Consider the following 15,057-nt stretch of genomic DNA (forward strand, 5'->3'; position numbering starts at 1 on the left):
AGCTCCGGCGTGCTGCGGTACCTGCCACCCAGGGGGCGGTGGCTTGTTCTCCTGGCTTCACTTGCTCAGGAAAACAGTCCTTTCCCCTTTCGGTCCTCTTCACCCGTCGGCAGTTCGTTGCCCGAGTATCTGTTGCACTGCTTGCCGAAGGAGACATGGGGATAGCGCATTTTCTGCTGCTGTAGCCTGATTTTACATTAGCTTTTAATTCAAACTAATTTAATAAACGTTAACCATTTAGGAGAGGCATGTATTTTCGTTTGACTCGGGGGGAATTAAGGGGCGAAAGTACTGGGCTAAAGCCATTAAAATGATAAATAAGAATATAAAGATTATCAACATAAATAATATTAAACAATATATAGTTTATATACAGAAACAATATAAGTAATATTAATATAATTGTAATCAATATAACTATTATTAATTTGAAATGTGTATCTATGAATAATATATACTTATAATTAACTAATCCCATACCAACTAAAGGTAAGTGACTTAAGACTCACCAAGTTCACCAAGTAATTGTACAGTGATTGATCTTGCTTGGTACTTCACAGTTCTGGATTTTAATGAAAGATCTATAAACCCTATGTGGATATTATAGGATTTTTCCCATTTAGATTAATTTGTATGCCAGGCATATTACTTTTGGGTTTGGTTCCACCATTAAAACCCAAGGAGTAAGTAGTGTTCATCGTAGGCAAGAAAGAATGTTGCTTCCAGTGGAGCAGGGGAGAAGGAGCAGATTAATTCTCCCCTCTGCTGTACCCTGAGCCCCACTGAAATGAGCAGACGTTTCCCTCTTGACTTCAATGGTCAAGTCTCAGTGGAGCAGAAGTTGGCCACTGCTGGGTACTGAAAATCCCCTCCTTTCCTTCCCTACCTAGGAATGACTGTTTTTAAAGCAGATAATATTACATGAATTATATGTACATGAAAAAAAATAGAGGATATTGCAATAAGATATTATAGCATAACTTTTTCTCATTGTTTTTTCCCTTCTCTATCAGTGAGGAATGAATGTTACCCTTTGATAAACCCCTTCTGGCATGAGAATGCAAACATCACTGGTTCACACAGACAGCTTTTATGTGAGTAACTTTTATATTATTTCTACTGTTCCATCCACCCTTCCCTCCCTCCTTGGCCCCTTACAAGGTCCCATTTCTAATTCAGAGAGGGAGCACTCTGAGGTAGTGTTTTGACTCCACTTTGGTACAATATCTGTCACTGCATGTGGTCTTTAAGTGGGATTACTGTTGAAACAACCAGCCATTTGATGTCAAATTTAGCTAATTTCTTCCACAGGAGTAAGATGTTTCTGCACGGAATGGCCCTGGAAGGTACATAATTGTTAAAAATAAAAGGCAAAAACATTCAAAATCCCCTCAAAAGAGTTTAATCACTGAAAATACTTAAGCACATGTTTAACTAACCTTTAAGACAGCTACTTATCTACCCTTTCAGTGAATTCCTTGCACTGAAAAAAAAATTAAGTATGTGGGAATTTAAGAAAATAAATCAATGAATAAAAGCAGTGTTCAAAGTCTTCGAAGAACATTGTGTTCAAAAAGTTACTTTAAGTTTCTAACTGTGATGGTTGGTATTTACTCCTTTGTCTTCAGATTCATTTGTCAATGTCAGAATGTTTCAGAAAGAACAAACTAACCATTATCAAATATTTTTAGGCTTCTCTTAAAAGATGATTTAGCTTCTTTGCATCATACTCTGCACAATGGTTCACTCATACATGCTTCTATATGGTACTCTTTTCCTCAAAACTATCTGAGCAATCTTTCAGACAGGCTTAGAGTATCTTTAGTCTCCTGGAGTAGCAACTCATGATATAGCTAAAAGTGCAGCAAAAATGGCAAAGTAAGCCTATGAGGTACTGATGCTGATGTAGCTGTGTTGCAACAGTAACTGGAAAGTTAAAGTAGGAATAAGATCCCAGTGGGCTACTGAAACAGCCATACAAACATGTTAACAGGTTCAAGACTAACAGCACAAACTGTCTCTCTGTGCTTTCAAATTGAAACATGCCGTTTCTTTAATCCTCCTTGCTTAAGACAGAGGGCCTTAGCTGCCTGATGTTGCTGAAAACTGTGTGGATCAGTGAAAATTATTGTCTGCTGGATCACTTAAGCCTCTGAGGGTTCAAAGTTAATTGAACCTAACCAGACTGATCATGTTTTAAGTGTGGGCACCTCAACTGTTATATTTGGGATAGTCTAAAATTTCAGGAAAAAATTATTAGCATTTCAGAAGTTGTGCTCATATTTGCAAAAGACATATCTGTAATTTTTTTCAGGCAAGGGGATTTTAGATTACAGCTCTTCAGTGAAAGCTGAATTCTGCAAAAACAAAAGCAGACTATACAGAGCTCTTTTTGTTATAAAAATGATGTTGGCTTGGAAACAGAGGACAGCTCTTTGGTAGTCATGAAGTGTAAGAAAATAGTGAATATGAGTAAAAATTGGATTCATAACTATATTACAGACTCTTCAGAGCCTCAGAGAAATTTTTTGATCTCTCGCTCTGAAATCAAGTACTATTTTTAGGTTCCTGGACAAAAACTTCAGGTCTGCAAAGACACTTGCAGATTTTATTATAAGCAAGTGTAGTCTGCCTACAAATTATGAGATAAGAAATCAAAGATACTTTCACTGAGAGAGCCTACTAGGTTTGATTAGAATGCCCTACAGAGTGAACTTTTTGATATTTTAGATGTTCAATGCAGTTTCAGTGTGATGAGGCTACAGATCCACAGCAATAGCAGCTGAACATAGGAAATGTCATGTCAGTACTTCTTACTTCTAGGAAATACAGATATTTCTAAGTGACATCTATGTTTGTTAAGTGCTGAGATATTATCTTCTACTTCAGCCCTACACTTCTTTCTTAAATATTTTCTGACTGTGGTCACTGAGTCATATTTAGGCAGATCAGGGCAAACCTTCATCTTCACCTACAACACATTTTAACTAGAATTTTAGATGATAATTCTGGGATCATGGATTCTAGTGTAGTTGCAGTAATTTCTTCATGGGTTGCTACATGGGACAAAGAGGCTAATTGCACAACTTTAATCAGTTACTTCAAAAAATTATTTTTTTCTCTTTGTGTGTGCCTGTGCAGGTGTCTGTGTGAGGCACATTCACATGGAATTAATCTCATTCTGTCTAGCTGTACACCCATATTTCTCACTGTTTGATTGGCAGACTGAATTTCAGGAGCTCTGGCAACATCAATAGCATCCTGGGCCAACAGCATCCTGGCTTGTATCAGAAATAGTGTGGCCAGCAGGACTAAGGAGGTGATCATCCCCCTGTATTTGGCACTGGCGTGGCCTCACCTCAAATACTGTCTTCAAGTTTGGGACTCTCACTACAAGAAGGATGTTGAGTCACTAGAGCATATCCAAAGAAGGGCAATGAAGCTGGTGAGGGGTCTGGAGCCCACGGCTGATGGGTAGCAGCTGAGGGAGCTGGAGGTGTTCAGCCTGGAGAAGAGGAGGCTGAGGGGAGGCTTCATCACTCTCTACAAGTGCCTGACAGGAGGGGGGAGCCAGGTGGGGGTTGGTCTCTTCTCCGAAGTAACAAACAATAGGATGAGAAGAAATGGCCTCAAGTTGTGCCAGGGGAGGTTTAGATTGGATATTAGGAAAAATTTCTGCACCAAAAGGGTTGCCAAGCATTGGAACAGGCTGCTGAGGAAAGTGGTCAAGTCGCCATCCCTGGAGGTGTTTAAAAGATGGGTAGATGAGGTGCTTAGAGACATGGTTTAGTGGCAGACTTGGCAATGTTAGGTTAATGGTTGGGCTTGATGATCTCAAAGGTCTTTTCCAACCTAAACGATCAAAACGTTTCTGGCCCATTATTCCTAAAAAGATTTAGAAGGGCTGTCTGCCTATGCAGGCACTTAAGTAACACATCAGGAATCCTGTCCCCCATTCTTCAGAGTTCCCATACTGTTCCTGGCATGTCTTAACTAGACACAAGTGCCAAAAAGATGGGAGAAAGTCTGTACCTGAGTGCAAAGAGCTGGGCCTAAGTGGAACAGAAGTGCTGGTCACTGTCAGAAGACAAACCCTTCATTAGAAAATTAAAAGCCTTCACATTCCCTCCCATCACATTTCCAATCTCTCTCCTATTCCTCTCCAGCAGATTACTTTTAGGTTTATTGTGGACTTCAAATAGAGCTGCTGGCAAATTAAAAAAAAAAATTGTGTGTACAAGTGAAAGTTCTGTGCTACCAGCAATATTACTCAGGCAATCAACTAGGTCTTGTTAAGCCTGAGAGTATGATCTATTTTCACATCACAGGAGTACTCTTGAGCAATTTCTCTAATGGATTAGATATAAGCATGCCTTCTCCTGTACATTAAGCTTCCATTTATTTTCTTAACACTCCCTCCAGCTGAACATATGGCGTATACCCTCTCTCTCCCTCAAACCCACAATGTATAAAATATTTTCCTACTAGAGATTACATTACGGCATGGTTATATATTTGTTTAAAACATCAGCCACTGTCTAAAGAAATATACCACTAGACTACCTACCACTAGCTTTTCTGAAATTTCTGCATTAAAAAAAAAATGTTTTTACTGAGATGTACATTTTCCTCTGTCCCATACAGCATTAAAATGAAAATGTCACTTTTCAATAATTTAGACATTTATTACGGTCTCATGGTGACCACTAGGTTTAAAGATAGTCCTATGAAAGTCACCTTTAAAACTGAAAGCTGTCAGCAAATACACCCCAGATACCTTGTCTTGCCATGCATTCTCCTGTGCCAACTATGGGAGACAAGCAGAAAGAGCAAATTTTTTTCATGATGAGCTGAATCCATCTCTCACTAAATGGTAAAAGAAGGATGTCACTCTGACCTCAAACGAAGCTGCCTCAGGAGTTCTGAGCAGCTTTGCCATTTTCCAGTAGAAGAAACATAACATTCAAAACCACATCGAAGATGTTGAGGATCACATACAGTTGGTGCATAGAAGAAATGGCAACATTTAATCTACCGAAGGATTTTCCTAAAGACTTGCAGCTTTGTAAAATAATTTCTATAAAAAAACCCAAAAAAGCCCCAAAATGCCACCCCCCCAAACCTAACAAGTTACATTGGGGAAAGGTTACTCTTGGGTGTTTTTGTAATATAAATATCTTTCATTTACCAAAATCTGTATTGTTAATAATAAATACTAGTATAGGTTTAGCTAAAGACATCACCAGTGTAATCCCTGCAAAATGACCAAATTTGGTATTTCTAATCAAAATCAATTTGTACTCTGGACTTGGTTCAAGTACTTCTTGCAGGACAGGTGAGCTGTGAACAGAAGAAAGTATGTGTTTGCTGGATACTAATGTATCCTGTCAAAACTATTCTGTGAGCTTGACTTTCTGGAAACTCAAGCAACCTGTTGCTATGTGTCTCAGTTATGGCTGGACAGTGACCCCTGCTTGGTAACATAAAAATTACTTCCATCTATGTTCTTCTGAACTAAATGCTATATGATTTGCTGATCCTAGGTAGCTGTGGCTAAGGCTTTTTCAAAGCATGGTGAAATGTTAAAATGTGGAGGGGTTTTTGTGTGACTTGCCCCCCTCCTCTTATAGTTTAAAACCAAATTGGCACAAAGCTTTTTGTTTGTTTCTTTCTTTCTTTTTTCTTTTGACGCACCAAGGCAACATCCATAATGTGGTATTTGGACAAAATGTAAGAGGCCATTTTGGTCCAAAGATGCGAACAGTAGCAAAATTACAAAACAGATAATTTCTCTTGAGTCTGAGCTTTGCACCCCAACCTGGTGTGGGATCCCATCTACACTGCAGAGCCGGGGCTAAGTGATATGAAAAATAACATGAGAGGAACTACTGTTATTTCTTAATGGTTGCCTGGTTTGCCCCGACACACAAACCAACTGCATTTGGCACCTACAAGGTATGATTAAGCCTCTGACAATCCTGATTTTTTGTTAGTGATGTGAACATCACAGCCAGTGATTGATTTCCTGTTACAAGTCACTTTTAAGTGCTCTCTTCTATTCCTGAGCCATCCCGAGATGATCAGTTAATGGATGTGGTTTCCACTTACATATGGCTGAAAGAAAATGTTTTTCTTGTTACAAAACCAAGACTGGAGTGTGCAGCTGCCCATGCACAGCTGCTGAAATTATTCTCCCTGGAGTATTTTTACTTGTTTTTTTTAGACATCAATGTATCTGGAACCATGAGGCCGCAGACAAGTTAGTGCTTCCTGCAGGGAAGTTAGTGCTTCCTGTATGGAAACAATCTTTGCGGTAGGGACAGTTACTGATACCTCAGTTGTTACAATATAGCAGCTGCCTTGGTTTCTTCCTCAACAAAATCAGTTTAGTAGTACAGTTAAACTGGACTAGATTTCCTTAGAGCATGTAGACCCTGTAACAGTCACTAACTAGCTGCTTTCACACATCTCCCCACTCTTTATGGGCCTGCTTCACTTTTACTGAGCTACAAGTTTATACTCCTGCTCCTAATCCCAGAATGCTTTATCCTTTGGCTGCCATTACATTTTTCCTGGGGCATTTATAGTTCTTCACAATTTTTCCTTTTGGTTTTAAGTTCTCAGAAGGAAAGAGCTAGGGCTGGAATACCTGGCAAGAGCCACTTCAGAGGCCAAGTGAAGTAAGACCCAAATGATGTCCATAGAAATTCTAACTTAATTGCTGTGGTAGGTGTATACCTAAATGAATCTGCTTTGTTTCTGAGCAACAGTGCAGTGGTCCTTCAAAGAGGCTTCCGTGAACATTTGCTTCAGTACTTACAGTAGATATTACAATAAATATATACAGACATCTGAGATAACTGTAGCATCACTGCAGGTGAGACCTAATGAGTGACAACTTCTAATGAATGTTCTAATTTTCACATTCATTGGTATCATAGCAATAGAATGTGAACCACAGTGCATTGCTTACATTTATCATTGTACCTATTCCTACTATTGAAGGTTTTTGTCAGTGCCCACCTGTACCAAGCCTAGCATCATTTTATTTCTATTACATGCAATTTGTCTTTCAGTTTAGCTCAGAGACTTGTTGCATGAGAAGAGCACAAAGGCAAAATGTGTAACACAAAGTCCAGAGCTTAGCTGATTATGCTGGGCTACCCTAACCCTGTGAGCTCTCATCCACCATCATCTTTTCTCTACTGAACAGGAGGGAATCCAGGCCTTTGTCTCGCTGGGGTTCAAGCCCAGAAGTCTCACATTTAGCCACAGACAGCAGTTCTTTTCTGTTGCTTGTCATTTCTTTAAGTTGTTTCCTCTCTTCCTTCCTTGCAAGCAGATCAGCCTTTCTCAGTGTACTGTTTCTTCCTGGCTTTGGCAAGCCTTTCCAGAGCAGCCTCACTGGTTTTAGCTATTGCCAGCATGCTGTTTCAGCCAGAGGCTTTTGTCTTTCTAACTGGCTACTTAGTTACTGTTGGGGAAGATAAACAGGTCCTTAATTAAACTCTTCTGACCTGCTGCCATTTGGAGTGTTTCTGATGAGGGGACTATTACAGATTTCTAGAGACTATTTGCTATTATAAGCTGTGCAAACAAATCCAAAGTTAGTTTGAAACAATTAAGCTCCAGCATGTTAAACAGGAGAAGATTAGCAAAACTGCTGCATCTGCAGTTGGTTACTTTTGACACCATTCAATTTTTCTCATTCATTCCACAAATTTCTGTTACAAACAACTCATCAACAACTGTGTTGAGTGGTAATTTAGAAATGTCTGCCAAATTCGCAGATCTGGACACACATCACAGATGTCATTCTTACAGGTGCTTGTTCAGACCTCTGGTAAACCAGTTTTGGCTAGCTGATGTAAAACTTCATTAACTCTGATCAAGCAATTAAAGTATTTTTTGCTACAAAAAATGTTCATCAGTTTGCTTCAGTATTTTTGAGATTAAACTATTGGATCTTTCATGTTGGACTGACAGGGAACTCGAGCGTTGAGAAATAGATGTGGGAAACTGAATTCTGTTTTACAGGAAAGTGCACATACCTCTTCTTGTGCAAAATGCTTAGGTTGTTTGGGTTTTTTTTAATACTAGATTAATCAAAATTAAGACAGTTACATGTACAATACATAGTCCATAAATATGTACTTCAACACAACCTAAAAAACACTAAAAGGACAGCAAATGTTTTAACTTCTTTCACAGCTGATTATTGAAGACAGAAACACAGTAAAGATATTTTAAGTCATGTCCTTTTACAAATTAATTCTGTCCCTCTAATCAAGGAATATAAAGGTATAATATTATATGCCAGATAGCATGAATTCAGATTCCAGAGTCGTTTCCATGGCAGCATTTTAGAATAAGTTTCCCAGACAGTTGCAGATTTCATAGAAGAAGGACAAATGGGTATTAGGTATTGAACTAGAACACTGGAGGTGATAAAAGTGCTGTTTAACCAAATACAATCCATTAAATATTCGATTTTTAAAAAAGCTGCAGGTGATTAATGAGAAGTGATCCCAGCTGTATGTAGGAAAAGCAAGGCTCTGTCACAGTGGGATTTATGGGTTTCAGCTGAGATATCCCTAAACCCTATCTTTTCACTGAAGAGGGCATAAAAATCGGAGTTCTTCTGATGTTACATGCAACTGTCACAGATCATTAATGTAATCTGTGACACTCCCTAGGAGAATACTCTGGTATGGATTTGTCTTCCCTTTGCTTCAAAAGAAAAGGTTACATTCAGAGCCTCGTCTTCTTCACCCACACTTGTCCTGGCTAAGGTTACAGTCCTAGCTGCAGTAGCTGGAATCACACCATGAAAAGGAAAGTCAAAGAAACAGCAACTGTTAGTGCTACTGTCCTGAGGTACAGTTTGTTAGCAGCAACTTTGACTAGTGAGGGACGCCTGGAAAATCACAAAGCCCAGGCCTGGTGATGACCTTGGTTATGTTTCTTCTCTCCCAGCAAAGCCAGATCTGAGGACAGAGTTGCACCATTCTTACATTCTTTCTTTTAAAGTATGAATTGCATCAGATTTTATCCCCCCAAGTCCTCTTCATGTCTTGCATGCAAGACCAAGAGGACACATGGATGTCAAAATGGTGGGCAATCAAAATCAGGCCTCAGGAGGCACAAACGGGGCAGAAGACTAGCCTGTTCCTACTGCCCCTCTAGAATATGAGAACTAAATTGTGTGCCAAATCTCTGTTCTGTCACATCATGTTGCATCACATCCCTGACAGCCGCTTCTAACTATACAAAACTCCTGAACTAAGTTCCATGGCTATTTCTCCTCTTGGTATTCAACTAAGATTTGCAAAGCGTTTTGACTTACTGGTTTATACACAGTAAGCTGAAGATTAATTTGACCGTTAGTGTGTGAGAATTGCTATAGGTTTGGGTTTCTTAGCCAGCAACAGCAGCCATAGCCAGTTTTGCTGAAGTAAAGACCGCAGAGTATCTGCAGATTTAATAGCAAGAAGAGAAAGTGCTCCCTTCAGTGCAGAATGCTGAACTCAAGCTCTCTGAGCATGACCTGATCCTGATGTGGGCATATGTGGGACTAAATATGAGAATATAATACCAGCATAAATAAAAGGAAATGAAAGAACAATAGGGTCATCTCCCAAAACTTTGTCCTTTGCCACATTTTTCCTTGTGAGCATGTTCTGCATTACACAAACCAAATAATTATGGCTTGAAACCACAGTCTACAGTAAAGAAATCAACAGTGTCTGCCTTGATCCCATGCAGGCTGTTCCTGACCTTCCAAGGTTCTAGAACTGAACAGACATATGTGTGCAATTGTGTCTTATCTTTACAATGATATTGAAGAGTATAAGCTGGATCCTTAGGCATTGACAGGTGGAGTACCTCCACTTCATTTGGCAGTTACAGTGACTTAAAAAATTTGATCATCTGATCACACACAAACTCATAAGTTTAGAGTGATCTCTTAACTCACTCCTTTTCTTTGGGAACCAGCTAATGGTGTATTGCTACTCCTCTGTGAAATTAAATGACACATGGAAGCCCTGAGCCCTTCAGAAAATGGATTTTAAGTTTTCCTTTCTCAGTAACTCTGCACTTCACTCTGGTATGAAATACATGTATACTGGAAGCTGGAATTGCTTTTTTGTGGTTATTATTCTAGAAAAGGTTGGGTTGAATATTGTGGATAGATTGCATGAGAGGGAACAATGACACAAAGATGGTTTATGATGGAAAAAACAGTGTGATATGAAAAATACATAGCAACCCTTTGTTTACACAGCAATTTAAATGTTATAGGGATCAATAAAGACTAATGTAAAACATGTAGCATGGGAGGAAGCAACAAGGATAGGTTAATACCTGTAGTGAAGCTGCTGTAGAAAACAATTACAGACACAGAATGAGAGCTGGACAGGAAAATTTACCTCTGGTTGATGGTCAGCTGCCACAAAGGAAAAGGTCAACAATTTGCTAGATCAGTTCAGCAGAGGACACAAAAGAAAGCGTTTAGTCAAAGTATCTGCTGGATCTCACCACCACCAATGCCACTCGCTCTGATCTGTATGATTCAGATAACCAGGCTACTTTTTATTAAGGTTGTCAGTGACTACCTGATATGCAATACGTCACCTGTTATCCAGCTAGGTTTAATATCTGAGAATGGCTTAATTGCTTAAATAAATCCATGTAGACATGTCCTTAATATTTGTGGCTTCTGTTTGAAACACAGGCTGTGATCCTGTGAAGGGCTTGCTCTGTATGTTGTCTTTTTCTCCATGCCATTTATTTGTCCTGCTGACCTAAACTGAAAAACCAAGAGATTGTCCAAATCCTTGTTTGTGCAGCACAGAATAAGGCTTTGATCCTGATCAGTGGTGCTGTGATCAATAATTATTAGTACATCCAATGACACTACAATAAAATATTAAAATTTTAACTTTCTTTGTTGTTCTTCAGACATGCATGGAACATTTGTCATCCTGATGCCCCTCAGCCTGATATTGATGATTTTTGGAGGAATGACTGGATTCATCAGTATTCTTGCCAGGGCCTACCTACTGCTTCGAATGACAGGACTGCTTTTTCTTTTTGGAGGTACTATTTCAAACCCCCGGCTTAACAGTTTTAAATAATAAGAGATTATATCTGGGTTTATATCTGGGAAACATCACTTTGTCTTCCAGGGGAAAAAAGCTAAGCAAGATTTTGCTTTCAGAATAATGTGGTGTCTGTTCAGCTCCTGACAGGATTCTGGAATAGAAAGCTGCCACTTAGAGTCAGGAAAGGCAAATAATCACACAACCATACATCCTTCTGGAGTGAGTCACACTTTGAACATAATGTGTTTGCTGTGCCCATTAACACAAAAGATTTAATACCTTGTCAGCACAGTGCCCAAATTCTTTACAGACAAGGTACTGGAGTAATGGAGAAGCAAATTTGGAATTAGCAAAGCATAGGGTTCAAAAGCCTTGCACAGATCATACAACTGTTAAGAAAACTGACATTTTTTCAAAGGTATTTGCATGTTCCTGAAAAGGGTCTTCCTAGGCACTCCTGGGTTAGCTCTTGCTAGTTTTGAACTGCAGTGGTGTCCCCAAACTGTGGGTCACAAACAGAAAACCCAAAGAGTTATTTTAGTTGGAGTGTAACATTTCAATCTAAAGCTAGTAACATTCTTTTATATTTTGGTTTTTGTTATTTTTGCTGAAACCAAAATGTCTATGTTTTAGAATGTCATTTGTGAATTAACACTAAAAACATTCTGTCGAAGTAGGAAAGCTGGGTTTAAATCCATCTCCATTTTCTTCTCCAAATAGATCTTCAGTACTGTTTCACAATGTAACTTGAAACAGAAATTTTCCCCAACAGAAAAGGGGAACCTCAGTATTAGCCCTCATCACCTGATCATACAGCCATGTTTCTAAGAAGAGAATGATAAAAAATTGCTGGAAGCAAATGCTGCTGTCTGAGAGTCCTGACTCACCTTTTTAGTCTGAAAAGCTCTTACAAAGACCAACCATCCCCCTTTATGCTTTTATTCTAAAAAAAATAAAATAATTAACTTCTGTTTCCTTAGGACATCAGAAAGCTGCATTCACTGAAAAGGCTTAAGCTATTTGAAAACTACTCCAAATAGGAAGTGAAAAATGAAAAGCTGTGAAGTACAAAGCTTGATTATCCTGCTGAGGAGTGGAGTCCTGTGCCTTTATAAAACACTTGGGGTTGCAAAGAGGGAAAGGAAACACAAAGACAGTATTAGGAGAGGGGTGCTTGTATATGTTCTGAAGATGGAACTAGTGCTGTTTCCCAGGACAGTGTGAACAGACTGCAGGGTGGCCTTTGGTGTGAGACCAGACCCTCCTCCCACTCAGGCGGTATTGTTCAGCTGTTTCAGCTGCACTGAGGCTTGATGCATGTAATGGGCATGCACAGTTTTATAGGATGTTCTAGTTCACAAAGTTATTGAGAGTATTACAGTTCACGAAGGTATTGATGGTTCTGTCTCAGCAGAAAGAAATATTTTATGATGCAATTCCAGAAACCTGAGGTTTTTTGAAAATACCAGAATGGATGTGTTCCACATCCCAGGACATCCTACATGCTTCCTCATTTTTTTTGGAAATGCAGCCACATTTAAGGGGGATCACAGAACTCAGCATGCCTTGTTGAAAATGTCAACAAAACAGTTGTTTCTATTTCTGCTGACAAAAGGTATAGAGAAGTGATTACCCCCCCACCTTGCAGAGGCATCATAGCATGGTTAAAATCAGGAATATGAGTATGAGTTTTGACTGTGGGATAACCCAATACACTTCTGTTTTGGTTTGTCTTTACTCAAACTTGTCTTTCTGGCAAGAATACAGACTTCTAGACTTACACTGTGATTTAACAGAAAGCCAGACCAAAATTTTTCTCCCTCAGGTCAGATAAGACACTATCTTGTCCTACAAGTGTTCCAGTGTCTACTTTCCCTGGGCTACAGTCCTTTAATACAGGGCCTTTCTATTGCATCTTTCCTGCCACTGATCCAGTAAAGTCTTAAGGTAGTATATATCCTTTGAGTGACATAGATACCAGGCCCAGGATGTAGCATGTACTTGCGCTTGATGTGCACTGCCTAAGTTTGCTAGCTTCTGTACAGTCCTTTCATTCTGAAAACATCTGGCTTCTTGTTTGAGTGCCTTTGTTAATTTATTTTTAGTCTGCTCCAAGGATGTCTTTGGCTCAATTATTTGGAAGTCATGATTCCACGACACTTGGTGAAAGGTGACAGTAAAGACAAACACATTTACACTGAACACTCAAAACTTATGATACTCAAAAGTAGAAACCAGCCTAATTTCATGTCACTGACCTGAAATGCAAGAATCTCTGTCTCCATGGGCTTTCTTGCACAGAGACTAACTGGCGATCTGGCCTGGGTAGATAGGAAGGAATGGCAAAGAAGCCCTAAGAGATATCAAATTAACTATTTTTAAATTCTGCAGTGGATGCTGACTAGCTGAATATGTTTTTGTTTCCCAGCTCTTGTTACACTAACTGGGATCAGCGTCTATATTGCATATTCAGCTGCTGCCTTCGAAGAAGCTGCCTTCCTCCTGAGGAGTAAGGATGTCATGGTAGAAATCGACATCAGGTTTGGCTGGTCACTGGCGCTAGTCTGGATCTCCTTTGTCGCAGAAGTGCTCACGGGAGCTGTGTTTCTCCTGGCAGCAAGAACTGTGGATCTGAAACGGCGACATGAACAGGCATTATGAACAGGTATCAGTGCAACAACAGAACCCTGCAGAGCCTAGAAATGTGGGTTGCTTGGTCCATCTGGTCTCTAGGGGTAATAAAAGCAGCAAGGCTGTGACTGAGTATCTTGCCAGCTGCCATAAACCCTTCTCATAGGTAGCTATAAAACACAAAGATAAATCAGTAAAACATTTCAAGTGTTGTCAATAAGGAAACGCTTGTGACTTTAAAAGAAAGTACATTGCAGTATTAGTGTTTCCAAAATAACTTCAGCTGGCAGCTCATAAGACATCTCCATTCATTGCTTAGAACAAGACAGATTTCTTGCTTGCTTTTCTCCTTTCTGCTGTCCCAGCAAAGTGCCTCAGAGTACCTTGCAGGCCAGTCTGCACAGTCTACTTAGCTTTTGGTTTCTCCTCTGAGACTCCTAATAAGTATGCCTAGGATTCCAGTCATGCTGGCAGCCTCTACCAGCAGAGCTGCTCTGAGATGGCTGGTTTGTAGCAGGTAGCGTGGCCTTCCTGCTGCCTTTGGAGGACCATAGAGATATACAATGTCTATACACCTGAACCCAGGGAGAGAGTGTGAGGCATAAATGACCTCAGTTCATATTGCAGGCTTAACATGGTTTTCCTGCACAAAGTAAAATCAAAAGTGAAGATCCAGAATATGAAGAGCTGCAGAATATTTGGAGAACTCCAGTGATAATCCCCAGCACTAGGTCATGGGTAGAACATCTAGTGAGGTAGTATTAATCTTTACTCTGGTGGACGCCTTTTGTATTTATAGGATCTTTCTTTTCCCATGTATATCCCCAGAGAGGTCCTCCTCTCTCCCGTGCCACAATCACACTATTTCTTTGTGACAAGACACAAAAATGGGGTGATTTGAGAAACCAGAGAACCCCAGAAGCCTAATCCATGTCAGCTGTGTGTAATGTCTAAGGAGAGACACAGCATCATGTTCTCTTTTCTAAAATCATTACTTACAGGGTGAAAACAAAGAAATGAGTCATTTTCTAAAAATGAGCTTTGGTGCTGTGATAAAATGAAAGGATATAAGGCCTAGATACTGTGAATAACCAGATACTAGTTATCCGGCAGCTGGTAGTGACTATGATGGTGAAGTCCTCAAGTACAGTACAATGGTGAGTCTACTCACATTTGTGTAGCAACAGTGTAACAAGAGAAAGATACAGCTGCTTTCCAGATGTTTTAACTACTGTAGCCAGCCCCAATCTATCAGATGCTGCCGCTTTCAGCTTATTACTACTTATTAATAAGCTTATTACTTATTAAATCTGATGCATTT

At 39.6% G+C, this 15,057-nt stretch overlaps 1 protein-coding gene across 1 annotated transcript in view; it reads left to right on the plus strand.

The window, feature by feature from the left end:
- TMEM114 (transmembrane protein 114) overlaps nt 1–13,766 on the plus strand; it is a 26,170-nt gene extending 12,404 nt beyond the window's left edge. The window contains exons 3-5 of the mRNA XM_009640338.1: nt 1,014–1,094; nt 10,963–11,100; nt 13,534–13,766. Of these exons, the coding sequence (XP_009638633.1) occupies nt 1,014–1,094; nt 10,963–11,100; nt 13,534–13,766 (452 nt within the window). The remainder of the gene's footprint in view (nt 1–1,013; nt 1,095–10,962; nt 11,101–13,533) is intronic.
- The last annotated feature ends 1,291 nt before the right edge of the window (nt 13,767–15,057 follow it).

The sequence above is a fragment of the Egretta garzetta genome, unplaced genomic scaffold, assembly GCF_000687185.1.
Source record: "Egretta garzetta isolate BGI_Z169 unplaced genomic scaffold, ASM68718v1 scaffold176, whole genome shotgun sequence".
Lineage (NCBI taxonomy): Eukaryota > Metazoa > Chordata > Aves > Pelecaniformes > Ardeidae > Egretta > Egretta garzetta.